Source organism: Aethalodelphis obliquidens, unplaced genomic scaffold, assembly GCF_003676395.1.
Source record: "Aethalodelphis obliquidens isolate GAN/ISIS:26980383/991018 unplaced genomic scaffold, ASM367639v1 scaffold31, whole genome shotgun sequence".
NCBI classification, from domain to species: domain Eukaryota; kingdom Metazoa; phylum Chordata; class Mammalia; order Artiodactyla; family Delphinidae; genus Aethalodelphis; species Aethalodelphis obliquidens.
In genome coordinates, this window is record NW_020837975.1 from 21,520,901 (window position 1) to 21,548,156 (window position 27,256).

Below are 27,256 nucleotides of genomic sequence, written 5' to 3' on the forward strand. Positions count from 1 at the left end.
AAATAAACACAATAAAAGAAAATAATGGATAAGAGATTTAAACTATTGTGAACTCGTGAGAACCACGAGTAGGATCTTGGAAACCTGATGACTATTAGTACCCCACACCTAGTAGAAACTTTAGAAACTACATAAATGTTTGCTGAATGAAGGTAAGAAGCCCCAAGACTAGGTTTACACAGAGCAGAGAGCATGCAAAATTCAGTATTTAAAACAATGTAAAGTGTGGGAAAATAATACACTGCCTGACAAACAAGAGTGCCTTCTGCGGAAATGAAATCAGGTGTTTGGGCTGTAAGAAGTGGGGTCCGGACGGCAAGTGAGGGCTGGTGCTCTACGCGGAACGGCGGACTACAAATCCCAGGGCGCTGCGGAATCCGTCTCCGCAGGACTCGGGGTTCGGAGCCGTAGAGCCGCAACGTCCTCCCGCGTTGCATGATGGGATCTGTAGTGAGACGGGCGTTGGGGGGGGCTGTTTTCTCTCCTGCCGGTACTCTCCTGAGCGCCTCTTTTCTCAACCTCCAGGACCGTGTCTTTAAAAAGTTTAGTCGTTATAACAGCCTGTGACGATAGTGGAATTTAACTGTCTCCCTGCAATCCCGGAGTGGGACTCTAACCACAGTCGCCGAGGATGGTGTAGTGACCGTCCCGGGCACCCAATTCGATGCCTTCGGGCCGCTTGCCTTAGGGTCTCAACTCTAAATTTGAGTTAAGTCCTGTTCAAGTTTGCGTAAGTTCACTGAGCCGAATACTAGGCTGAGTTTGGCCTTCGGCACCCCGGGCTGACCTCACCCGGGCTGTCCCTCGCGCACACAGAAAGCGCACGCCCCTAGCCCTCCACAGGGAAGTGCGCGGGCAGCGGAGCAGGGCAGCTCACGCGGGCGGCGGCGGGTCAGCACTGCGCATGCTCGCTGCGCCGGCGCAGGTTTCCGCGGCAGGGGTGCATCTACGCTGCGGCGTCCGGGGTCTCCAGCAGGGTCGAGGCTCCGGTTCGCGCACAGTCCTCGGCTTCGGCGGGCCCCAGGCGTCCCTGCGCTCCGCGAGTCCCCGGCCGCCGCCCCAGCGCGCCGCGATCTGGCCCTCTGCCCTGCGAAAATGGCTGCCGTACGCCGGGCCCGCAGTTACTGCCGCTGCCTGGTGCGCTTCTCCGACCGAGAACTCTGCTAAGTCCCGTTGCAGCAGACGGCAGGAGTAGACACCGGACTCCCGGGGCACCTCCTCGCGGGGGCGGTGCCGAGGGGGCGCCGAGAGCCCCTCGGCCGCGGTCGGCTGGCCCGCCAGCATGGTAAACCGCCGAGGAGCTCGGGCGGGCGGCGGGCGGGACGGCCCGGGCCTGCGGGGAGCCCCGGGGGACGTGGAGAGGGTGAACCTGCGAGGGTTGGGGGCTGCACGGCTACCACCATCCTGGGGCCCTGGCCTGAGGGTGGCGGACAGTGCTAGTCCTGCCCGCTCCCCGGGGTTCCTTCCTGCCGAGCGCCCTAGCTGGGTCTCCAGGTGAGCAGAGCGGGTTTGCTGGACGGCCGAGAATAATGCCTCTCGGCCTGCTGAGGGCATTGAACCAATCTCGTCCCTTTAATAAAAGCGAGCGTAGATTGAGGTGAGCCGTCGCAACATCTGAAAGCGGGAGGGAGCCTTGGCAAGTGGAGACACTTGTTGATCGCCGCCCCCCGCCCCTCCAAAACAAAAAGCCTGCCCATGGAGCCGCCGTTCTGACCCCTTAAGGAGTCCTGGGTTTAGGAGACGCCCGCCCCAGGACGCGGCAGTTCCTGGGGCAGGGTTTTGGCTGGCGGTCCTGGTGGCTTGGGGTTGGAGGGATTTTGTCTCATTTCACAGCAGTGAGGGCCCAAGCATCGTCAGTGCTGTCCAAATGGAGGAACGGAGCAAAGCTCCAGAAATTGACAAAGCAGATTCCATGGGGCTATTGCGTGTTGGCGTATGTAGTCTCTGCCCCATGCTGCTTTGCTTTGTCTTCAAGTAAATTGTCGTTCCGAGAAACTAATCTCTGGCTAAAGTTGAGTGATTCAAGAGTGAAATGATACCAAACTCATTAGCTTATAGTAGACACCCAAGTGTTTATTGAATACACGAATGGTTGAATGAACTTATTTTATGAAGTCAATTTGGTGAATAGAAAAACACTAATTGACTATGCTTTTAAACTTTCAGAAATAGTTCTCTGACCAGGATTAAGCACTTAACTTTCTGTATTTCATTAGTCCCATGTGTAAAACAGTAAAAGGATGAACACATGAGCTACTCTAGTGAAAGGTGATGTTAGGTCCAACTCAGTTATGAAAAACAAAGTGAAAATTTCTGGATGACAGCCAAAGACCTACTTATTTCAAGTGGTATTTGAGTTGAAGAGCATATGGTAAAACCCCAAATTTGATGGTTCTTGTTATTGTCACCGTACTGTCAAAATCAAAGTCTTAGTGGATGAGAGCTCTATTAACACAGCCCAGGGGAGAAGATGCTGTCTGTATTATAGGCTTCCTGTCTCCTTACCTCATCCTTGAGATACGCATTATATATCCTCATGGCATTTTATTTGTTAATTCATTTTTTGGAGCACTTATTATCAGCCTGGCATAGTGCCAGACCTCAGATCTTGACGCCAATGCACTAATTTCTAGCGAAAGAGACGAAATCTCAATACAAGTCTTAAGTGCTGTGATACCAGCACAAGTGTAATGGGAAAACCAAAGAGGCAAGTGAAAGGATCAGAATTTGTTTCCTCCTGGGATAATCCCTGAGCTGAATCATGAAGGATGAGTAGCAAGTAGCCAAGTGGAAGAGGATGCAGGCGTTCCAGATGCAGAGAGCAAAGCAGCGTGTGCCAAAGCGCGGGGCTGGAGAGAGCAGGGGGAGCTCTTGAAGTCACTTTGGTGGGGCTGTTGGGCTAGAGGTAGAGGCTGAATTACTGAGATACCCCAGGGACCAAGGTCCCCTTCCATTAGCTGTCCTTAGAGTTTATAGTAATAAAGCAGACCCTTATTTGAGAAGAGAGAGAAATACACTTGTTAGATCTATAAACTCAAACCCTTTTATTGTGTAATTTCCCATTACTGATGATCTGAGTAGGAAAAGCTCTCAGCTTAAAGAGACTTAAAAAAATGTATTTGACAGTGCGTTGATGCTCAGATTTTCCAGTTTTCTGGAAGTTCATCCGAGGCTCAGCCTTTCTCTTTTATTTCTCCACTGATTTAGCCTTTCCAGGGTGCCAAGCACTTTACCACGTACTGACTAGTTCACATCTCACAGGCACCTCTGTTGTAAGTCTGGTTGCCAGAGATAAGATAGGGAGCCAGGCTTGTTTGTGTTGTGCTGTGAAGTAGTGCAAGTATATCTGGTTGCTGTGCTCAAAGCTAGGTGTTAATACAGACATTTTAGTCCTGGGAACAAATTACAACCCCAATTGGCAATTGTAAAACTTACCGTGTTTGGAATGAGTGAAGTTAAATAGATTTTATTATTTTTATTTCGAACTAACCTTCAAAGTCACTTCCCTGATTGCCACATTTCTTTATAGGACTGAACACTTGAAGTGTTGAGCAAGTCTTATTTGCTAACAAGTGTGTTAGGTTATAGACCACACCTAGGCAACATTTCGTTTTCACTGGAACATAGGATCCAGTTTTATTTAGCAAACATTTATGGAGAATAAAAGGTTAAAATGGACGGAAACTGACCTGAGGCTTCTGTTAAGTCCCAAGCCGTGCACAGTAGTTCCAGCCCAGCTTTATTCCACTTTAAGTCAATCCAATATATGAAAATCTGGATTTATAAAAAAAAAAAAAATGGAAGGAGCTTCTTTACAAAAACCTTCACTCTTACATGTCTTTGATTTGAGTGAGCTTTTCTGGTACATTTAAAATATTATTAGACTAAAGTCATTCACACATTAATAACATTCCAGTTTGTGTAAAGAAGGGACAACCATATATGGGCTCTATATGGTCTTAAGAGATCCATGAAACAAAAACTATTTGAACTCTGTACCACCAACTGTTATTTTCTGAAGCAAAGTTGTTCTTTTTAACCACCTACCAAAACATTTTAAGCTGGAGCCCAGTGAAGTTGTTTATTCTACAGTATTAAAAAATTAAAGTGTCAGACTTTTCTGGCTGGAATCATTTAACTTACCTGTGAAGAAGATATTTAGGGAGAGGCAGCTGTGTGTTTCACTGGGCAGGTAGCTGAATGGGAGATGTAGGTTACCAGGGAAACTGCTTATTCCTGAGCGTGGTTTGCTTTCCCCCACTCAGGCAGAAGCTGAGGAAGATTGTCATTCCGACGCTGTCAGGGCAGGAGATGAGGATGAACACGAACGCCCTGCTGAGACAGATTTGCAGGCATGTTTCTTCCTTTGTGCATTTCGTTCTTATTCTGTTGCTTTCCATACATAAGCAGGAGTTGGTCATAATTATGAAGATTCATAGGTTCTTATTTGCATTGAATGTAGCTGTATCTTCATACCGGTTTTTAGAATACTTAAGTTATAACTATGTTATAGATTTCTTTTTCTGTAAAAAGGAATATCAGTAATTGCTGCTGTGTAATTCAATATGTGGGTTTAAAGTGTTCAAACCAAGGCATAAGCATGACTAAAACCCATCACCTTAAAGAAAAAGATTGACAGATTTGACCTCCTAAAAGTTTAAAACCCATATATAGCAAAAGACCTCCTAAATCAAAAGAAATAATTAACTGGAAAAACTATTTACCATCTAGGGGAAGAGGATTAATATCTCTGATACAGATGTAACATCCTTATAAAAGTAGTAACAACATAGGATAGAAAGATAGGAATGGATAACTAATGGAAAAAATTAATATAAATATTTATGAAACATTAGAAGAGATAATCAGCCTCACTAATAATTTTTTTTTTTTTTTTTTTACTAATAATTTTTTAAAAATACAAATTAAGGGCTTCCCTGGTGGCGCAGTGGTTGAGCGTCCGCCTGACGATGCAGGGGACGCGGGTTCGTGCCCTGGTCTGGGAAGATCCCACATGCCGCGGAGCGGCTGGGCCCGTGAGCCGTGGCCGCTGAGCCTGCGCGTCCAGAGCCTGTGCTCCGCAGTGGGAGAGGCCACAACAGTGAGAAGCCCGCGTACCACAAAAAAAAAATTAAATCAGCAAAGAATTTTTTTTAAAAAAAAGATCAGATTAGTGAATAATGCCTATTGCTGTCCAGGCTCTGAGAACACTCATGCAGTATACATGAAAGCATAAGTTGCTACAGCTTTTTTGCAGGGAAGATTAGCAATATGGATCAAAATGAAAAACATACATTCCCTTTGAACCAGCAATCCTACTTCTAGGAAATTAATCCTAAGGAAATAATAGGGGAAGTGAGTAAATATACACATACAAAAATGTTTATTGTAGCATTGTTTATATGGAAGAATGGAGTACAACCTAAATATCCATCACTTGTGTTAAGTAATGATGCATCCATACAGTGAAATATTCTGCAGCCGTTTAAAAGGATAGGGTAGAGCTTTGTGCATCGAAATAGAAAACTATTCATTGTAGTTAGTTAAGTGCTTCTTACTGAATTTGTAATCTTTAGAATACTTGTGCGTTTGGAGTGCACCATCTAGTAGGCGTTAAGAGTGCTGCTAGGACTTCCCTGGCGGTCCAGTGGTTAAGACTCCGTGCTTCCAATGCAGGGGGCTCAGGTTCGATCCCTGGTCAGGGAACTAAGATCCCACATGTTTAAGTCAGAGGTATATGTGTTACATTCGTAATAGGAAGGTGGGAGTCAAAGCAGTGTGCAGAATGTAGAGAAAAATTATTAAAAGCTTTCATGTTTTAAATCTGTACTCTTTTTTAAAAAAGCCAGCACTAATATATACAATCCAATTACCAATGTCCTTTGGGGGGAAGGGCATCCCAGGTTGGGTTCCCAGAAAGCAGACTCCGAGGTGGATGTAAGAGGTTTATTAAGCAGTGCTCTTGGAGTCAGCACCTGTGCCAGAGAGGCAGGGAGGGAAGCCTGAGGGGGTTGGGGGAGCTGGACTACTCTGCAGTCTCAGTGGACCAGCTCAGTTAATCCTGCGGAAGTTCCGAGGACTTCCTCAGAGCGGGGGAAGAATGACCTTTCAGAGCGGGGTCTTTGATCACTCTCGTAGATCAGTTGTTGGGTGGGGAGAACTTGGGAAGGGGTGTGGTCTCCCTGAGGCCCTACTGCAGGGCGAGGGCTGAGGGCCGTTCTTCTGTGGCACTCCCAGCAGTTCCTAATGGGGGGGTCTGGGCAGCACAGCAGAGCCCGCCACAGAGGGGGTTTCACTTTTTCTATGTTTAGATTCTTTTTAATGATATGTGTTAGAAAAAATAATTACTTTTAAAAAAGAGAAAGGTTATTAAAAGAAAGACTTGGGGCTCGCATACAGGATTTTGAGGTGATGTATTCCAAGGGAAGAAATGTTTGAAAGCATCTAAGTTCAGTCCCTAAGTGATGGCTTACATTTTCGATTCCAATTAAAATTTGATTTTCTCATACCATTAGATTTCTCCTGTATAGAGAATCTTATTTTAGGCAAAATTTCACAATTTCTTCAAAGTCTTAAGCAAAAAATTATCTTGGAGGATAACAGGTATTTAATGGTAGTATTCAGTAATTTAATAATTTAAAGACAGTGTTTTCTTATCTTAGCATATGTGTATGTGTGGACATCGGTGTTGGACCTATTGACAGATTGTTCCAGAGTTGAGCTCCTCTTCCTTGGGGGGTCCTGAAACATTCTTCTTCCCTCAGGCACAACTCCAGAGGTTCCGAGCTCAGTGGATGTTTGAACTTGCCCCAGGTGGAGGCTCGAGCAGTTTAGAATCTCGACCTTGGAGAGCAACGAGAGGCTCTTCACTGAGAGCAGCAGACACCAGAGGAAAGCAGGAGCTGGCAAAAGAAGAAAAGTTAAGTGTTAGGGGCGTTGTACTTGGAAAGATGGTGACAAGTGTGCCAGGGTGTCCATCCCTCACCACTTTTTGTAGGCCTTTGGATGACACATTACTCCTTCTTTCCTGCAGGTATACAGTCTTGCCGGAACTCTTTGGTAATATACACCCCTGAGATTCACCTGGTCTAAAAGACAGATGCCTCTGAATCTGTTTAACAGAAGCCCGAAAGGGGAAAAAATTGGTTTAAATGTTAACACCTTCCCAAAGGTCATAATGCAATATTTTGTTATATTTTGAGTTGAACAGATTTATAGTGATGCAGTAATTACTTCCTTATCCTGGAAAATTTTGAATGCTTTCTAATGGTTCACCTCTTTCCTAGTGCTTGTTCACACAAAGTACACTCAACCCACCATTTCAGTTTTCACGACATTTGTCCCTCTGTGTCCGGGGATGCTCACCTTCCTTGTATGAAACGGTGTAGCATTTGCGTGTAACCACACACATCCTCCAGTATACTTTAAATCATCTCTAGATTACTTGTAATACCTAGTACAATGTAAATGCTCTGTAAATAGTTGTAAGTACAGTGTAAATGCTGAGTAAATAGTTACCATTGCGCAGCAAATTCAAGTCTTGCTTTTCAGAACTTTGTGGAACTCTTTTCAGATATTTTTGATCTGCAGTTGGTTGAATCCGAGGATGCAGAGAGAGGGATGTGGAGGGCCGACTGTATCCTGTTACTCCACAGGGGTTGTCATCTTCATACCATCAGACCCAAGTTTTTCTTTACAAAAATTTGCCGTTTAATAATCGACATTACCATGATAACTAAAAACTTTCATATTTGTTTTGTTTCATTTTAATTTTGAAATAATCACAGATTCATAGCACACGGGAGTCCTGTGCACCCTTCCCATCCTCCCTTGACGGTGACACCTTCCGTAGCTAGACTTCTAGGAAGTAGACCTTGGTACAGTCCACAGAGCTTATTCAGGTTTCCAAGCACTTCACTGTCTGTATGTGTATAAATAGTTCTCTGCAATTAGCCATGTAGCTTCATGTAACCATCACCACAATCAAGATACAGAACTGTTTTGTCACCACAGGGCTCCCTCTTGCTACCTTGATAGTTATACGCTCTCTTGCCCACCTCCTCCCCAGCCATTCCTAACCACTGGCAGCCCCTATGCTGGCCTCCATTTCTATAATTTTGATATTCAAAAAGTGTTGTTTAATTCCTTTGAGGTCTGTCCCAGTTGTTGTATGTGTCAGTAGTTTGTTGCTTTTTACCGCTTAGTCGTGTTGCATGGTGTTCACGTACCCCACTTTGTTTGACCACTCACCTGCCGAGGGACATTTGGGTTTTTTCCAGTTTGGGGCTATTATTACTAGAACTGCTATGAATATTCATATGCAGGTTTTTGCATGAACATGAGTTTTCGTCCCTCTGGCCTAAGAGTGCAATTGCTAAGTTGTATGGTAAGTGCATCTTTGATTAAAAGAAACTGCAAACTGTTTTCCAGAGCGTCTGCACCATTTTCCCTCCAGCAGTGTATGATTGATCCAGTGTCTTCACATCCCCGTCACCATTTAGAGTTGTCATTACTTTTTTTTTTTTCTTGCGGTCCGCGGGCCTCTCACTGCTGTGGCCTCTCCCGTTGCGGAGCACAGGCTCCGGACGCGCAGGCTCAGTGGCCATGGCTCACGGGCCCAGCCGCTCCGTGGCATGTGGGATCTTCCCAGACCGGGGCATGAACCCGTGTCCCCTGCATCGGCAGGCAGACTCTCAACCACTGCGCCACCAGGGAAGCCCATGTCATTACTTTTTAATTTTAGCCATTCTGATAGCTGTGTAGTGATACCTTCTTGTGATTTTAATTTGTATCTCCCCAATGGCTAATGATGTTGAATATCTTTCCATGTGCTGTTTCCTGTCTTTATACGCCCCTCAGTGAAATACCTGTTTGTCTTTTCTGATTGGATTGCTCATGTTTTTACTGTTGGGTTTTGAGAGTTCTTTATGTATTCCAAATACAAGTCCTTTGTTGAATATGTGGCTTGTAAATTCTTTCACTTTGTAGCTTGTCTTTTCATCCTCTTTTTTTTTTTTTTTTTGCGGTACGCGGGCCTCTCACTGTTGTGGCCTCTCCCACTGCGGAGCACAGGCTCTGGATGCGCAGGCTCAGCGGCCATGGCTCACAGGCCCAGCCGCTCCGTGGCACGTGGGATCCTCCCGGACCGGGGCACGAACCCGTGTCCCCTGCATCGGCAGGCGGAGTCTCTACCACTGTGCCACCAGGGAAACCCTTTTCATCCTCTTAACAGGAAATTTCACAGAGCAAAAGTTTTAATTTTGATGAGGTTTAATTTATCAGTTTTTCCTTTTATAGATTGTGCTTTTGGTGTCAAGTATAAGAACTCCTCGCCCAAGTCTCCCAGATTTTCTTTCTTTTTTTTCCTAAAAGTTTTTAAAGTTTCACTTTTAAGTCCTTGATCCATTTTCGAGTCACTTTTTATGTAAGCTATGAAGTTGAGGTTGACATTCATTGTTTTGCCTGTGGATGTCTAACTGCTGTAGCACCATTTGTTGAAAAGGCTATCCTTCTACCACCCACGCTCACTTTTAGTACAGATTTTCAGAAATAGTTTTTCACTGTTTATTTTTATAGGCTCGAGAACTCTTCCTAAAAGCAGTAGAAGAAGAACAAAATGGAGCTCTCTATGAAGGTAAAAACTCAGGTCCCAGGATCATCTTGTCTTGACAGTTTTGAATAAGAACTCTTTGCTATTCACCAATTTTTTAAAAAATAAGAATATATTTATACAGAACATCAGTCTCTATATTTGATATTGATTTTTAAAAAATAAAAATTGTATTTTTATATAACCTGTCTCTCTCCAAAAAATATTGCTGAGAAACATCTCATATTGGTAGGATTAGTCAAATAACCTTTTTCTACATTTGGGGTTTAGTATTTATTCTTCATTATTAAAGTCTTAAAAATACTGTTGCTTATTGAAAAATAGCAGGATATGCCATTGAAAAAATAGGATATGCGCCTTTTGTAGGTGAATGTTATTTCAGAGGAGGAGACTATGAAGGGTAGATGGAGGAACATGTACATGCTTTCTAAATTCTAATGTACATTTTAGAGAAGGAATACTCTTCAGCCTTATTGTCTCTTTTATTAGGCCAGTAGAAATGTGTAAGTAAACCAAGTGGTGGGGCTGTTTACCAGATTAGGTTTGTAATTAGGCTTTCATTTCCTGATAGAAAAGCTGTTAATTGGGGCATGGAAAAAAATGCTAGCACTTGAGTGGTTCGAAAATGCCCCCCAAATAACATTTTCAAAATTACTGCATTTATTTGCAAGTTTCTTCTAGGGGTATTTTCACTCTGAGATATGGAAAGGGCCCAAATGGTGGTATCCTGCCACAGTCTTGATTAGCCTGTGAGGTTCCTGTGTCCACGTAGTTTACAGTCACTCACCCAGAGCAGCAGAACACGGCAGAGTGGACTGAACTGAGTGGGCTTCATCTGTGGGGAAAGAACTAGTCAGCTTCTGCAGCCCCAAGTTCTGTGGTATGTCTCTGTGGGAGAGACTGCTCAGTGTTCTAGTTCTAAACCTCCTGGCCAGCAGATGGATTTAAAACAGGTTTTATAGGTTACTTAGCTAAATAAGAGGCAGCTGGACTAAAGGAAGTTGGATTTGAAGAATAAATTCCAGTAAATTCCAGAAAACCCTTCTCCTTATTCTACTCAGGAGGAAACGTTTTATTTTCTGCATCCTAGGAAGAAGTTTGCTTAAAGGTGTTTTTGTTGGGGCTGCAGCAGTGGCATTTTCAAAGCACAGAGAAAGACAGCCACATATAAGATCATTTCTGACAATATGTGAGAGGCAGAGGGAAAAGATGGGCTAAAAGATAAGAGTAAAATGCAACATCTTAAGTTTCTGTAACGTGAGAGCTTTAGAAAAAGATTATTTCTGACTAGTAGGGTTTGGAAATAAGTTTGCTGACTGCTACTGTTGCATGTAGAAAAAGGGAATTTGGCTGTTTTTAAAGAAAGTTACCAAATTAAACCACAGTTAGTAATCAAAGGAAGTGACAAAAATGTGTGGTCATAGCTAATTTAGCTTTATTTTTTCTTTTAGCCATCAAGTTTTATCGTAGGGCTATGCAACTTGTACCTGATATAGAGTTCAAGATTACTTATACCCGGTCTCCAGATGGTGATGGCGTTGGAAACAGCTAGTGCGTACATAATTTGATAGACAGTAATATATAGAGTTTGTTAAAGTTAAGCGTCTTTGCCCTGTTGACTCTTAACATGATAATGATAAGAAGACGGTGCTAATTCTGTTGTTATATAGTCTTTAATGTAAAGACTTGTTTATAAAGTTGTAGAAATTTTTTAATTAGGGAAATTTTAAGAGTAAAATATAGAACAGCATATTTTAAACAGGTGTAACAAAAATTAGGTGATGAAAGAGTTTTTTTTTTAAATAAAAGCAGTGATTACTGAAAGGAGTAAATTAAAGGACACATTTCAACTTTCTGAAACGTATAAAGTCAAAACTATTAAAACGTGATCAGGGCAAGCCTGAAAAATGTTAATGGTTGAAATTGGGTACATAGTGTTTTATTACACTAGTCTTTCTCCTTTTCTATCCGTTTGAAATAATATATTTTTTAAAAGGCTTTTTATTAGGAAAATGCTGGACTCTAACCAGACTTTGTTGTAGATAGAATACTGTTAAGACTGTAACATTTGTTTAAAAACACGGGCAAGACATAAGCGCTCCTAAAAAAAACCAAAGAAACTGTGTTTCATTGTACAGATGCCATTGGCATCACAGTCATGGAGTAGCATTGACTGTTTATATGGACAGAGACCAAGAGAATATATTTTTAAGTGAATACTTTTGAAGCTGTGTGTAAAACAATTATAAAATTGTATTGGCTTAACCCCTCTCTCTCCCAAAGCTTATAGTAGAAGGGAAGGGAGTCTGTCCCCACAAAAGGATGTCAGGTTTAAAATGAGCAGTACATAGAAAAATAGAATTTTGGTGATGAGATATTATATTAGTTCTGCCATGAAACAATTAAGAGGTTACCTTTATCGATAACTTAGCGCTGATCGCCAGTGCTGTTTAACTGCTTATGGTATTAACACTTAAGCTTTGGCTAAGCCGTATTAAAAAAATCCTGATGAAGTCAGCATTTATTGTCTGTTTGGGGCTAATAATATTGTTCACTAAATTAGATTTAATAACGTGAGGTAGTTCATACTCAAAAGGACTCATTGGGGCTTTTTCTAAACCTTCTTTGAATTTGGGTAGAGTCCTTTAGACCCAGCTCTGAGCCAGTTTGATAGACGCCAAGGGCTGTTGAGAAAGGTTGTATTAAAACATTAAAGGAACATTTCTTTCTCTCCCGTCCTGTTACACAAACCCAGATGCTATGAAAGTTCTTTAAGGGTACAGTTTATTTTCTTAACAGACTTAACAGGCCCTAAAAGCCTCTGCTATTTTTTTTGCCTTCTGTAAAAAGCTGGTAGCATAGCCCTGCAGTCCATCTAGCCTCAGCCGCATGTGCCCTTTGTTGTCTTATAATAAGCCCTTCCTGGTTTTCTAACTGCATCCTCATCCAACCTTTTTGTAAGTCTGACCATTTTTAAGGTTACTGTTAGCAAAAATGGAAAGCTGTATATTTTTCTAGAACTCTAGCTATGTATTTGTTCATACTGATAAATTATTTGTGGACCCAGCTTTTTAAAATTACATATTTTCCTCTCTAAAGGTAGGGTGATAAGGCACATACGTTAGAAAACCCTTGGTAAGTAAGCACCTCAGATAACATTTGTATGTTTTATTTTTATCCAGTTACAATGGATTGTGGTCACTTAAAAGGATATATTTACATAAGATTTTTAAAAATCATTTGAAAGTATCTTTTTACTAATTCATGAAATCTCTATTTGCCATAAAACTAATTAATTAAATCTCAACACCTGTATCCAAAAATTTAAATTCTTTCTCTGTGGGAATTAAAATTGCTGAAGCTTTTTTCTTCAAAAAGTTGGTATGGTACTCCTTTGCAAGGCAGGGTAACCATTTATCATATTAAAAAAAAAGTAGTGAGGGGCTTCCCTGGTGGCGCAGTGGTTGAGAGTCCGCCTGCCGATGCAGGGGACGAGGGTTCGTGCCCCGGTCCGGGAAGATCCCACATGCCGCGGAGCGGCTAGGCCCGTGAGCCATGGCCACTGAGCCTGCGCGTCCGGAGCCTGTGCTCCGCAACGGGAGAGGCCACAACAGTGAGAGGCCCGCGTACAGCAAAAAAAAAAAAAAGTAGTAAGAAGTTTGCTTTTGGATGACTTTTTCTAAAGCAGATTTTGAAAGTACTGTGGAAAATCATTTTCTAAGCTGTGTTGTGTAGACTGTGGCACTGCGTTCACTCACCTCCCTTATTTTCTCAGCATCGAAGATACCGATGATGACAGCAAGATGGCAGACCTCCTGTCCTACTTCCAGCAGCAGCTCACGTTTCAGGAGTCTGTGCTCAAACTGTGTCAGCCCGAACTTGAGAGCAGTCAGACTCACATATCAGGTGTGACTTCGTGGTCGTTATAACTCAGTGAGAAATACTTTTCCTTAGATTTACGTTTTCCAAACTTACAAGGTCAGATAGCTTGTCAGACAGTTGCTCTAGTTCAAAGTATGGTGGGAGATCTAATTGTAATTAATTTGTGCATACTGATAAGCTTTTCAAGATCCGAAGTAGAGTGGAGTTTGTAGCACAGTTGTTAAAGGGTGCCATTCTTGGGCTTCCCTGGTGGCGCAGTGGTTGAGAGTCCGCCTGCCGATGCAGGGGACGCGGGTTCGTGCCCCGGTCCGGGAAGATCCCACGTGCCGCGGAGCGGCTGGGCCCGTGAGCCATGGCCGCTGACCTGCGCATCCGGAGCCTGTGCTCCGCAACGGGAGAGGCCATAGCAGTGAGAGGCCCGCGTACTGCAAAAAAAAAAAAAAAAAAAAAGGGTGCCGTTCTTTTTTCAGTGATGCTCTGCGAGGGTAAATGTGTGAGTTGGGGCGGCCTTCAGGAAACCGGAGGAGCAATGGCACCATCAGGCACTTCAGCCAGGTTGGACGGTAGTCCTGAGATGGGCTGAATGTTTAAAAATTGATGGGGTTTTTTCTTTTCATATGTTAAATGTTGTTTACTTAGCTATGGGACTTTCCAGAGGAGGACAACTGAAAATTTCCAAGGAGATGGAAGTCATTTTTTAATGTTAACAAATGCATACGCACGCATACATACTAGACTATTTTTCTAACATATCCATTTTTATGTATCTTGATGATGAAATGATCTTCCAAGGGAAAGGGGTACTTTATAAAAATACCTTTGGATCTGTTCAATACTGAAAAAACAAAGATATTTTGTGTCTTGATGTTAGGAAGCATTATTACTTCTGGGTAGTTAAATATACTTGTGCTGTAGCTCTGAGCAGTACTGAAGGTGCGGTTTATAAAATTTAAGGAATACATAACGATATCTGCAGGGAGAACGTGACAGCAGAGTGATGTATAGGAAGGAGAGTCACTGAGAGGATAGTTTCCTTTGCAGCGCTGCCGATGGAGGTCCTGATGTACATCTTCCGATGGGTGGTGTCGAGCGACCTGGACCTCAGATCGTTAGAGCAGTTGTCACAGGTGTGCAGAGGATTCTATATCTGTGCCAGGTACTTACTGTTTTTTTTTTTTAAGCAACTCTGTCAGTGGTGAAAAACATATCAACAAAGTGAAAAGACAACCAATGGACTGGGAAAAAATATTTGCAAACCATATATCTGATAAGAGGTTGATATCCAAAATGTATAAAGAACTCATACAACTCAATTGCAAAAAACCCCAAATCTAATTAAAAAATGGGCAAAGGACCTGAATAGATGTTTTCCCAAAGAAGATGTACAAATGGCTAACAGGTACATGAAAAGTTGCTCAACATCATTAGTCATTAGGGAAATGCAAATCAAAACCACAGTGAGATATTAGCTCATGCCTGTTTGAATGGCCATCATCAAAAAGACGAGATAAATGTGGATGTAGAGGAAAGGAAACCCTTTCACACTGTTGGTGGGATTATGAATTGGTATAGCTACTACGGAAAACAGTATGGAGGTTCTTCAAAAAATTAAAAATAGATCTACCATATGATCCAGCAGTTCCACTTCTGAATATATATCCAAAGGAAACAAAAACACTAACTCTGAAACATATCTGCACCCCATGTTCATAGAAGCATTATTTACAATAGCCAAGACATGGAAGCAACCTAAGTGTCCGTGGATGGATGAATGGATAAAGAACATGTGGTATATATAAACAATGGAATATTATTGAGCCATGAAAAATGCAGAAATCCTACCATTTGTGACAACATGGATGGACTCTAAAGGCATTATGTTAGGTGAAATAAGTCAGAGAAAGACAAATGCTGCATGATCTTACTTACATGTGGCATCTGCATAGAAAAGGAGAATAGACTTGTGGTTACCAGAGGTGGGGGAGGGAAGAAGGTGGTCAAAAGGTACAAATAAGTACTAGGGATGTAATGTGCAACATGGTGACTATGGTTACCATCGCCATATGATAGAGAGTTGTTAAGAGAGTAGACCCTAGGAGTTCTCATCACAGGAGACCTTTTCTTCTTATTGTATCTGTATGAGATGATGGATGTTCACTAAACCTATTGTGGCTTATTTCACAATAGATGTAAATCAGACCATTGTGCTGTACACCTTAAATTTTTACAGTGATGTGTGTCAAATATTTTTCAGTAAAATTGGGAAAAGAGCTATACTTTTAAAATCTGGTTATGTGAAGAATAATCATAGTTTAGAGTAACTTTATTTAAGACAGGTAATCCTTTATGAATGTCTTATATAAAAATAAATACTTTATCCTTAGCATCTAGAACTTTTTTTATAACTTTATGTAGTTCTTAAAATTCAGATGCCTTGTTTTTAAATAACCTAATTTCATTTGGAGTCTTGTGTTTTGGGTAAAACATTTGAATTACTTCAAAGCCTTTGGGTTTTTTTTTGGTGATTCTGTGTGCATTTCTGTTTAACAAGTACCTATCAAGCACCTAGTGGATTGACCCAGCCTTTTGAAATTGGGGTCTCTAGCACTGTTATTCCATTAATTTTCCTTTTAATTACACATGAGAAAACAAAAAGGGAATTAAGAAAATAAATTTTCAGGGGTAGGATAATATTTGGTTATAAAAGTATTTGTTAAAAGAAAAAAATTTAAATACGTTGCAATGTAAATTTGGGCGGTTTATCTCTTTTTGCAGTCTGGCTTCAATATAAGTAATTCCTACGTCTTTAAAACGGAATGTTTTCAGTTGAAGATAGCGTTAAAGATGGCGTTAAAATTATTTTGAGTTGTATTAGAACCATGTCAGTTGCGTCGCTTTTTGCAGTAATCCCATGACAAAGTCTTGTTAGGGTTAGGGTTGGTGCTGTCTTCGTAACTGACCTCCAGTCTGACTGTTTCGCTGTTTCTCCGAGTACCATTCTGGCTCAGCCACCATTAGGCCTGGTCTGGATTATGGCATTGGCATCTTGCGTGGTCTCTGGGCTTCCGCTCTTACATACCGGGAGCACATTCTCCGTAGACCACCAGTCACCTTTTAAAAGCATCAGTCATGCTCAGAACCCTCCAGTGGCCTCCACTTCACTCAAAGGGCCACTCCCGCCTGTAGACCACTACGTCACCTGCCCCTGCCCGCCTCTTCACGCACGTAGTCTGCACTTCACCCAGTCACTCTGCTGCAGCCGCATGATCCTTCTCGCTCCTTGTTGAACGTGCTGGCCACACTCCAGCCCTTGGGCCTTGCATGCTGTGGCTTCTGCCAGGATACCCTTCCTCGTCACCGTAGACACCTGCCCAGAAACAAATAGTCTCTGTTTCCCCACCACCATCGTCCTGGTCCTTTTACTCTGCTTTGTTTCTTTTTGTACTGAGCACACTACCTAAAACTTTTCTCTCGTTTTCTTCTCTTTTGTTTGCTTTCCCTGTAAAAGAGCAGGGCCTTTGCCCTGTCCGTCAGTCTGTCCCCAGTGCCCAGGACAGTGCCTGGCCGGCACTCAACCAATATTGCTGAATAGAAGATGGCTGGTGGCAGGAATGTTTCTCATGTCTGAGTGCGGATAGGGACTCACCTGTTATATGTACTGATGTTGTGCTTTTATTACCTAGAGATCCTGAAATATGGCGTTTGGCGTGCTTGAAAGTTTGGGGCAGAAGCTGTATTAAACTTGTTGCATATACATCCTGGAGAGAGATGTTTTTAGAAAGGCCACGTGTTCGGTTTGATGGTAAGTTGAACTGTTTAGAGCAATGGTGACCTGTTGTGCTGATTTTGAGAAATACACAGTCTTAATTTTCTATAACAGAGCAGAGTACTATAAGTATATTTAAAGGAAACCACAATAAAAACAAAACTGGGAACATGTTACATGGTTGTAAAAGTTTTTTATTATGTTCTTTTTAAAAAACCTGTTTCTTTTTATAGGAGTGTATATCAGTAAAACCACGTATATTCGTCAAGGGGAACAGTCTCTTGATGGTTTCTATAGAGCCTGGCACCAAGTGGAATATTACAGGTACAACTGTAGTAAACTGAGTGAGTGAAAAATTCTCTCTCTCCAAGTATTGGTTCGTTAGTTATTGGACATCTGTTCTTTGTGGCTTTTGCATTTATCCACAAAATGGCCCTCAGTATTTTCATCCGGTGTTATAACAGGAACTGCACCCAAAGAACCAGTAGGTTAAGATAAATCAGTTAATTCCTCCTGGGCTCTAAACCTAAGAATCACTATGAAGTCACTTTAGAGCTCCTCCGTGTCTTCTGCCTTGTCAGGTAGCTTGTGCTGTTACTCAGGCTTATTGTTCACCAGATACTAGTGTCACTGCGAAACGAGTAAGCTATGGTAACTGCCCTGTAATAGCATTGGGCCTCGCTTTCGTTTGACATTAGTTAGTGCTTTGGGGAAAAACACACAAATGCTTTGGTTCTCTTCTGCTGGCCTCACAGGTCATGTTTGTGTCAATGATGTTTTGCCACTTCTTTGGCCCACGGTATTTCCATTCTGGATGGATGACATTTCCATTCCGGATGCGCAGGCTCAGCGGCCATGAGTAAATAGGTTTCGGTACCAGTAAATAAGGATGTGTTTTCTATTTGCATGTGGTGTTTTGGTGTTTTCCTTGTTCCACAGGTACATAAGGTTCTTCCCAGATGGCCACGTGATGATGCTGACCACCCCTGAGGAGCCCCAGTCCATTGTTCCGCGTTTAAGAACCAGGAATACCAGGTAGTGTCTTTCTGTAGTTTTCTATCCAGTCCAAATTTTAGGTGGTAACTTGCAGATTATGTAACTTAATACTGGATTAAAGAAGCAGTCATCTGGGGCACTTGTGAAAAGTACCAATCCTGGGAATTCCCTGGCAGTCCATTGGTTAGGACTTAGCAGTTTCACTGCTGAGGGCCCAGGTTCAATCCCTGGTTGGGGAACTAGGACCCCACAAGCTGTATGCAGCATGGCCAAAAGAAAAAAAGAACTCAACTGATCCCTGGGCCTCTCCGCAGAGATGTCCCTCCGTAGGTCTGGGGCCTCGGAGACTAGGCTTACTCACATCCTAGCTGATTGCCCTCAGGCAAGTTGAATAAACACTTCTAAGTAACACATTACCTTCTCGATTACTTAAATAAATACACATTACGGATTAATAGATTTAAAGTGTTGGGTTTTTTTTAATTTTTAGAACTGATGCAATTCTACTGGGTCATTATCGCTTGTCACAAGATATAGACAATCAGACGAAAGTATTTGCTGTGATAACTAAGAAGAAAGAAGAAGTGAGTATGCAAGGTGGAATTGGCAGTTTTCCTTTTAATTTTCTTACCCTGCTCATTCAAGCATTCTTGATTAGAAAGGTTAAAAAATACCGTTTTGTAATTTATACAATATGGGTGTTGACTTACAGCATATCTCTGAGGAGAGCTGGAGGGTTTCTAAAACACAGTTATTTTTTATTGGATCAACTTATTTGTTCTTCTCCAAGTTTCCTCTTCTGGTCCGGGTTTCTTACGCATGAAAACGTAAAGCCAAAGTAACTATTAGTTATTCCTGTGAAATAACTAGTACAGTTATATATGACTATGTTTTTGCTTTTCTCCTTTTGAATCCTAGGAGATTTTCTTCCTAAATGGACTCATAGAGATAATTCTTTCACAAGGATATTTTTAGAATTTCAGTTTGTACTGGAAATAAGCTGAAGTGAGATAATTTCCTTCTTCCTTTTCTTACAAAAGGAAAAAAAATGCCAAGTAAATACGATGGCTGAATTATTACATTCCAGAGTATTTTAAATTCTCTTAACAGATTAAGGGGCTAATTTTTTCCACAGCTTTTCCCCATGTGCCTTTTTTCAGTCCTGGCTGAAAACGCTAATGTGTACTCAAGAAGTCAGTTGTGAGGTAGTTAGAATAAATACTTGCCTGGTGCTTTTATAGTTAATATAGCTCTTGAATGAAGTTTCTCTTGTGTTAAACTCCCCCTCCCTCCCACCCCCAGCACCATGTATGGGAATAGTTAGGGCGGGTTTCATCTGTGAGTCCTGTGGCCCTCCGCTGTGGCTTCTGTGGCTCCCTCTGGCTCCCGGAATCGGGGGGCAACAGCCTGAGGGGCAGAGTTGCTTGCTGTCACTGTGACCTTGGCCGTGAGTTTACTGAGGTCAGAGCTGGGGAGTCGTGAGGCCCTAGCTGTTTAGATTTTATCTAATAAGAGAGTTTAGGGACTCCCATGCTGATGACCAGTTTTCTCTGCAGAATATGACTCAGTGAAGCCGTGCATAGTGGCGACATTCTGGTGTTTTTAGCAGTATTTACAGAAGTGTGATTCCAGTGAACCTTGTCACATCTATTTCTCCGTTGACTATTTTACTGTTATTGCAAAGGATCAGTTATACTCAGTGTTTTTTCTGCAGCCTTCACCAGTTTATCACTTGCCCTCTTTAAAAATTCCCAAGTGTTTCCGAGTAGAAGGAAATACTAGGCTTAGAGATGGGAGACAGGAACTTTAGTTCGCATCTCTGACACTGGCCCTGGGCTGCCCGCCCTGGGTCCTCATCCTGTCGGCCATCACACGGCAGCGATGCGGTCGCACGTCACACCTGGGGACGTTGTGATGACTGACTGAGATGGTGATGATGGAGGGAAGAGCCTTCTGCGTTTAGAGTCCTTCGTGTATTTCCAGGCACTCGTACACATTCTCAGTCGATAACCAAAATAGCTGTTTACTATGTGCAGATAGTATGTAATTTAACATGCTTCTGAGGTGTAGCACCATCCATCTCTCTGTCTCTGTCGTGAAGTGAGGCCTCACTGTTGCTCATGCACCTCTCTTCTTTTACAGAAACCACTTGACTATAAATACAGATACTTTCGCCGTGTCCCTGTACAAGAAGCCGATCAGAATTTTCACGTGGGGCTTCAGCTGTGTTCCAGTGGCCACCAGAGGTTCAACAAACTCATCTGGATACATCATTCGTGTCATATTACTTACAAGTAGGCGAATGCAGTAAAAATCCCAAGGTTACAGACTAGACATGTCCTTCCTGTTCAGTTGAGGGACTCAGATAGGGTTTGATTCCTCAGAGAGAACGTTCGATTACAAAGCAAAACCACAGCATAATAATCCTGCAGACGAAGGAAACGGCCAACTGGAAAAAACCTAAAAGTGGACCAGGAAGTGGAGCGTTCCGAGCTCCTGCCCACTGCCCATGGTGGTGCGAGTGGGCACCGACCCCGTGGGGTTGAGAGCAGCTTCCGTGCATGGGTGGTGCCTGGTCACTAAGCTGTCCGTGCGTGACTTCATTCGTTGGCTTACTCAAGGCAGTTGTAAAGCACCGAGACCTTTTTTCTTCTCCCATGTTTCAGTCTGATCATTTTTCACCTTATTTCCATTTGGTTTATCCCCAGGGATTATACCCAGATTTAAAATAAGTTGTAGTTAGGAAAGTACGTCTGCTGAAAAGATTTCGTGTGTTCCAAAGCCAAATCTATTAGTGGTTCCTGTTTAAAGTTCTTTGTCCTATGAGTTAGGATTTGCTTGTATGAAATAATTAATGAACAGATGAGAATGTGTGAGAAAGGAACAGTGCAGAAATGAGTAAAGTAAAAAAAGGGAATTAGGAAAGTGAAATGTCAGTTCACGTGGATACAGATCTTAGCTGTTGTTAGGTTTGAAAGAACACCGGTGTGTGCCCGAGGGGTGCCCGAGGGTCTGCATCCAGTTGAAATCAGAATTCTGAGAGGCAGGTTGTGAGGTCAGCTTCCATTAGCCTCCTTCACAACCTTGACTGCGTTGTTGAAAACTTCCTCTGTCACGTTTCCATCTTACAAATAACTTCCCACTCATCTGGGAGGTCCTGACAGCTGAGAAAGAGCATTTTTCTCTCTTCTCATCCTTACCTCCTGGTCCTGCTATCTTCTTTTTGCTTCTCTGAGTAATTTGTGAAGTGGAATCTTTTTTTTTTTTCTTTTCAAAGAAAGAAACCAAACCCAGAAGTAGAACAAAGCAAATGAAAAGCATCACATCTTAAGAGAAAAAAGTGACGTCATTTGTAACTGCTAATGATCACGTTGACGTCCTTATAATAATATCTATAAAGTCACTTGAATTTTATGTTTTTGTTTATTTCTCCTTTTTTGTTTTATTTCTCCTTTTTTGTTTTTAGGAGAAAATTAAAAGCTGTGGTAATGTAACTCGTCACCTGCTTCCCCAGTAATTCAGCACAATTACTGTAATTGTACTGTTGATCATGCAAATATGAACTCATTAAATTCTCTTCTAGGATTATAATTCTTTCTAAAATACATTTTAACAAGAGCTTTACAAAGTCTATAGCCTTTGACTTAGAAATTCTACTCTTAGGGATCTGTTTTGTTCATATGCAAAAATATCACAACATCATTTTTAATTGCCAAATATTGAAACAGCCTACATCTCCAGCAAAAGGAGAATTTAGTAAATGTGGTATAAGCAGACAGTGGAATATTATGCAGCCACAAAAATGGCTTCTGAAGAGTATTTAATGACGTGAGGAAATGCTTATGTCATAATGTTTTAAAAAGGCAGGATGACAAGTAGAGTATGATCTCAGCAGTAAAGTTTGATAGCAAGGTTGAAGTGCCTGGAAGAAATGCTTCATGAGGCCGTATCTGGGTGATGGGGTGATGAGTGATTTTTCTTTACATTTTTCTAAATTTTTCAAATTTTCTATAATGCACTATATTATTTAGAATTGACTGAGATGAATTAAATTTTAAAAAGGCTAAAGCCTAAAATAAACTCCTCCCCCCCACCACCACCCCAAAAAAGGCAAGGATTTCAAATGAGTTGATATCTCCTGGTAACGAGCGATTCTGTGCTTTCTTTCCAGATCAACTGGAGAGACTGCGGTCACAGCTTTCGAGATCGACAAGATGTACACGCCCCTGCTGTTTGCCAGGGTGAGAAGCTACACCGCCTTCTCCGAGAGGCCCCTGTAGCCCTCACGTCCACCCCTGCCGCGATGCATGGATAAAAGTATATAGAGAAACAGAGCACCTAAGTTATAAATGTACATATATTATATATATATGGAATTGGAACTTATTTTACATTGTTGGAGTTCTTTCAAGAAGAGTATAAATTGATTATTTTTTTTATGTAAAGAGAGAGTTGATTCTTGGGGAGTTTGTTTTGAAATTATTATAAGTTACAGTACATTTACGTTGTGAAAAACCACATGGGATTTAAATCGTGCCCTTTTCAAGCAGATTTCTGAGCAGATTCTGTCGCATAGGTCGTCTTCTGACTGATCAGCCCAGTATTTAAATGCGTCAGGGGAGCACCCCACGGGATCAGCATTTATTTCACGCGTGACGTAGTGTCTCTCACTAAAGGCTCGAAATGTGAACACCTGTTCTGGATTTGTTTGAAACTTTGACCAATAAAGATCATAAATAAATGTGTCTTTCAAGAAAATGTATTTGGACAGCCTTTTTAAAATGTCAGAATGATAAAACAATCCTAAGGTAGCCAGTGAAGGCTTACGAATGAATGAGCGCCTCTTTCGTCTTGGTCTTCATACACAGCCACAGACTATAGTATCTGTACACTGAGCCTACCCAGGCCCCCTACAGATACGTGACATTAGGTGAGAAAGGGTGACTCCCTCGGGGCCAGAACTCGTCAACAAGCTCAGCCAATCTTCTTTGTTCCTAAAAGAGCAGGAGTGGATCATATAAACCCAGGCCTAACTCTCTCCAGAACCAAAGTTGGGAGAGGGCCAGCCGCCAAGTGAACTGTACGTTACTGTCCCGGCGGCAACGCTATGGGTAATTTCAGAGTTTGCGTTTGGCACATCTCTACCAGATTCAGGTTTGGTTTTGGTGATTCAAATACAGCTAGAGTCGAGTACCTGTGTACTTTCAGAAGAAAACACCTGCAGCCAGGATTGCTTTCAAGTTCATAGTGACAGTAAAAGATGCTTCGGGGACTCAGCTGGTGGTGCAGTGGTTAAGAATCCACCTGCCAATGCGGGGGACACAGGTTCGATCCCTGGTCCGGGAAGATCCCACATGCCCCGGAGCAGCTAAGCCCGTGCGCCACAGCTACTGAAGTCGGCGTGCCTAGAGCCCGTTAGCCACAACTACTGCAGCCCGTGCGCCTAGAGCCCGTGCTCCGCAACGAGAAGCCACCGTGGTGAGAAGCACACACACTGCAACGAAGAGTAGCCCCCACTCACCGCAACTAGAGAAAGCCCGCGTGCAGCAACGAAGACCCGACGCAGCCGAGAAAAAAAAGATGCTTCGTAAGTTCCCACAGTTCAATGTGGGGCAGGCCTTTTAAAAAGCTAATATATGTTATGTTAAAGATGAAAACCGGACTTCCCTGGCGGTCCAGTGGTTAAGACTTCACGCTTCCAATGCAGGGGGTGCAGGTTCAAACCCTGGTCAGGGAACTAAGATCCTACGTGATGCGTGGTGCAGCCAAAAAAGATGAAAACCCCCCATCCGGTGTGTGTTTAGGAAGAAAAAGTTCCATTTAGTTTGGCTTTTTGCAGCAATCTGAGAAATGAGAAATGTGGGCATGTCACAGGAAAGTGTAAGCCGGTGGATGCCGTGTGCCACGCTCAACCTCGCTGGGATGGGTGAGCCAAGACCGGAGCTAATTAACTCCCACTTAATCTTAGGCTCAGCACCTCTGTGACACATTCCTTGATTCCACCAGCAAGTGTCCCTTTGCTGCGTTTTCAAAACACCCCACGTTCCCGCCATCCCAGCAGGTATCACACTTCTAATTTTTGTGCATGTCAGTGTCCCTCGATAAAACTGGGTTCTTTTAGGACAGGGGCTCTTTCTCTTCAATTCCTGATCCCAAAGCACCTCTGTGCTGTGAACATTAACCCCTAGGAAGCAGCAGACATTCCACGGGTCTTTCAACACTACCTTTATTTATTTATTTTTATTTTTTAAATTAGAGTATCATTGATTTACAATGTTGTTAGTTTCCGCCGTACAGCAAAGTGAATCGGCCATATGTATATACATATATGCATTCTCTTCTAGACTCCACTCCCATATAGGTCATCACAGAGCACCGAATAGTGCTCCTGTGCTATGCAGTAGGTTCTCATTAGTTATCTTTTATATATAGTAGTCAACACTACGTTTCTTCTCTCAAATGAATGAACTATGCTTTTGCCACTAGGTGACGCTCTTGTCCCACTCTTTTAAAGTTTGCCTCTTTTTCTCGTCAGTGTGAGGGAGGGAGCTGGTTTTCACACTCGCAGGAAAATGGGGCGTTCCACGGCCCTCTGATTGGCCTTCAAAGCTGCACGTGATAGGAACTAATACAAGGTGTGTATCCAAAATGAGATGCCACCCTGACCACAGAGCCCTGACTCCCGCCTGCTGAACTCCTCAATTACAAGCCAAGGAAGCCCGGTCTTCTTGGCCAGTGTTTATCTGGCCGGCTTGTCTCGGCTGCAGGAGGAAACTGAATATCCTGTTTGGAATGAACAGAAAAGGGCTCCTGGGATGAGTCAACTGGGGTCGGGTTAGGAGGTAGACAAGATGGAAAGGGGAACAAGAGAGACCGACCTTTCCCCTTTTGACACACACGCGGCCTGATTTATTATAACTATTGCATACTTTGGGAGGCCCCGAGCCCTCCTTCCCAGTCTTCTGCCCAGTACAGATATTTGCTGCATCACCCCTAAATCCACTCGAATCTTCCATATCTGCGCCTTCTGCCTGTGACTCCAATAGACATTTAGTCGTGGAATTGAGATTCATAAAAGCTTGCAAGACTGATCCAAGGTTTGACTGACAGCAGATGCCGCGTGTGTGTGCGTGCAGCAGATTGAGGGGGAAGAGTGGAAATTTCATCAGCACAGGCTTCTTTCTGACAACATGGATTTCTGTGCAGACTAACTTTTCCTTGAACACTGGAAATACACTCAACCCAATATATTGTGCGCAGGCCAAAGTTGAAACCTGCTATGGAAGCAAAGTGACTGTATAGTCAGGTTATCGTCAAAATCAGGACACTTTTTAGGGGAAAGAGGAGTATGTTTTGTAATTACACTGAGACAATCAGCATAACACGAGACTGTCCTGGGCAAGTGGGGATGGATGGTCACTACATACCAGGCATTGCCAAGGCCCTACAACCAGCTTTTCATCAGATTTCACTTGAATGAGGTTATTTGTTCGATCTATTTTTCTTCCTCTTGACAGGAAAGAAGAAAACGCCTTTGGTTTCCTAGTGTGTGAAGTGACTGCTTTGGGCCCCGCTAATTTCCCTCAGAACGTCACCAAGTCTGCACTTGGCTGATGGAGACTTTGGTGCGAGGCATCACCGACAGCATGAAAAAGTGCTGATTTCTACTCTTCGTTAGTTTCGACTTTTCTCATGTCTGTTCTTGATTCATTCTCACATCTGTGGCTGGGATTCTGTTCAGAATCCCAGGTACCTGAGGACAGTTGCCAAGAGATGTCTTCTTTTTGCCTTCTGACTTTCATTCCCTCCAAGTGTGGGGCTAGAAGCCAAGTTTCCTGCCTCGTGCCTTCTTTGTTCTCATCTGTGGACACCTACTCTGCGTGATCATCTAGAGGAGTGGGTTTATTTGGAGCACTGTGACATGGTGTGGTTCAAAGACCATCAACTGGATCAAAGGACCTGCGCTCAGAGCGCCTAGCACAGAGCCTGATGTATCGTAGGTGCTCGGTAAATGTGAGCCAACACCCAGTCAGACCGTCCTCATCAGTGCAGGGCCGGGGAGCAGTGGAGGGGCGGCCTCTGTGGCCTTCTCAACCAGCAACGTGTCAGAGGAGGAGTTCCTTGTCTGGGGCTCCCAAGTCAAGCCTCCAGCAGTAGGCGCTTGTACCGTTCAGAGCGAGTGGTAGCTACAAACACTGGGGCTTCTCTAGATTAAGGGTCTTTTGGCTAAGCATCCTTCAGACCTCAGCATGATTCCTGTGAGTCCCTGGAATCTGAGTAGGAAGGAAAGATTCTTATTCCTCCAGATGTGAAGGAGTAAGTTTTTCCCCTAACTCAGAACTTGAAGGGAGAAGTAAGGAAATTGCGTAAAAGGGTAGAAACACGCTGGACTTTGGAGCTGGATAGCTGTGGGTTTGAACATCCACCCTTACCAGCACTTATTATCGTAGTCAAATTCACTTAAACACCTGGAGCCTTATTTGTAAACTAGGTATAATGGTAACTAGCTGCAGGGTTGCCATGACAGCAAAATACTACATATCTTAAGCCCTGGCACAAAATAGGCTTTTATAAATGGAAACTATTATCGCCTAGGATTATCTAACAGAACAGTAACACTCAGGTAGGTGGGGGAAATAGCTCTATGACTGGGAGCCCCCAGAAAGAAGATCCTAACATCATAAATCTTGAAAGAGAAAAAAGCCCTAAGACTATACCTGTGACCTATCTCAACTGGGCAGTTTATATCAGAAATCCTCGTGTCCTGGGGCAAGTCAGATTATGTCAAATCTATGACTGGACTTGATCGATTGGTAGGGATTGCCTGAAGTGCAGTTGAGAAAGATTCTGATGCTGAGTCTGAACTCAGGGAGGCATGCCAGAATTGATTGATTAATGATGCCTGCCCTGGGTGCAGGACTGGGGCGGCACATAATTACCCTCTGTTCCTCACTGACCAATGCATAAGACTGCTCTTAACACAGGCAAGGGTCTGGACATCA

General features: G+C 42.9%; 1 protein-coding gene across 1 annotated transcript; it reads left to right on the top strand.

Moving 5' to 3' along the window:
* The first annotated feature begins 1,073 nt into the window (after window positions 1–1,073).
* On the top strand, window positions 1,074–23,016 carry FBXO9 (F-box protein 9). The gene is made up of 13 exons (XM_027127510.1): window positions 1,074–1,285; window positions 4,266–4,352; window positions 6,765–6,920; window positions 9,577–9,634; window positions 11,062–11,161; window positions 13,386–13,516; window positions 14,534–14,648; window positions 17,176–17,294; window positions 17,492–17,582; window positions 18,198–18,293; window positions 18,745–18,838; window positions 20,397–20,548; window positions 22,426–23,016. The coding sequence occupies exons 1-13, from the start codon at window positions 1,283–1,285 to the stop codon at window positions 22,532–22,534; spliced, it is 1,311 nt and encodes a 436-aa protein (XP_026983311.1). The 5' UTR covers window positions 1,074–1,282; the 3' UTR covers window positions 22,535–23,016.
* Window positions 23,017–27,256: the final 4,240 nt, after the last annotated feature.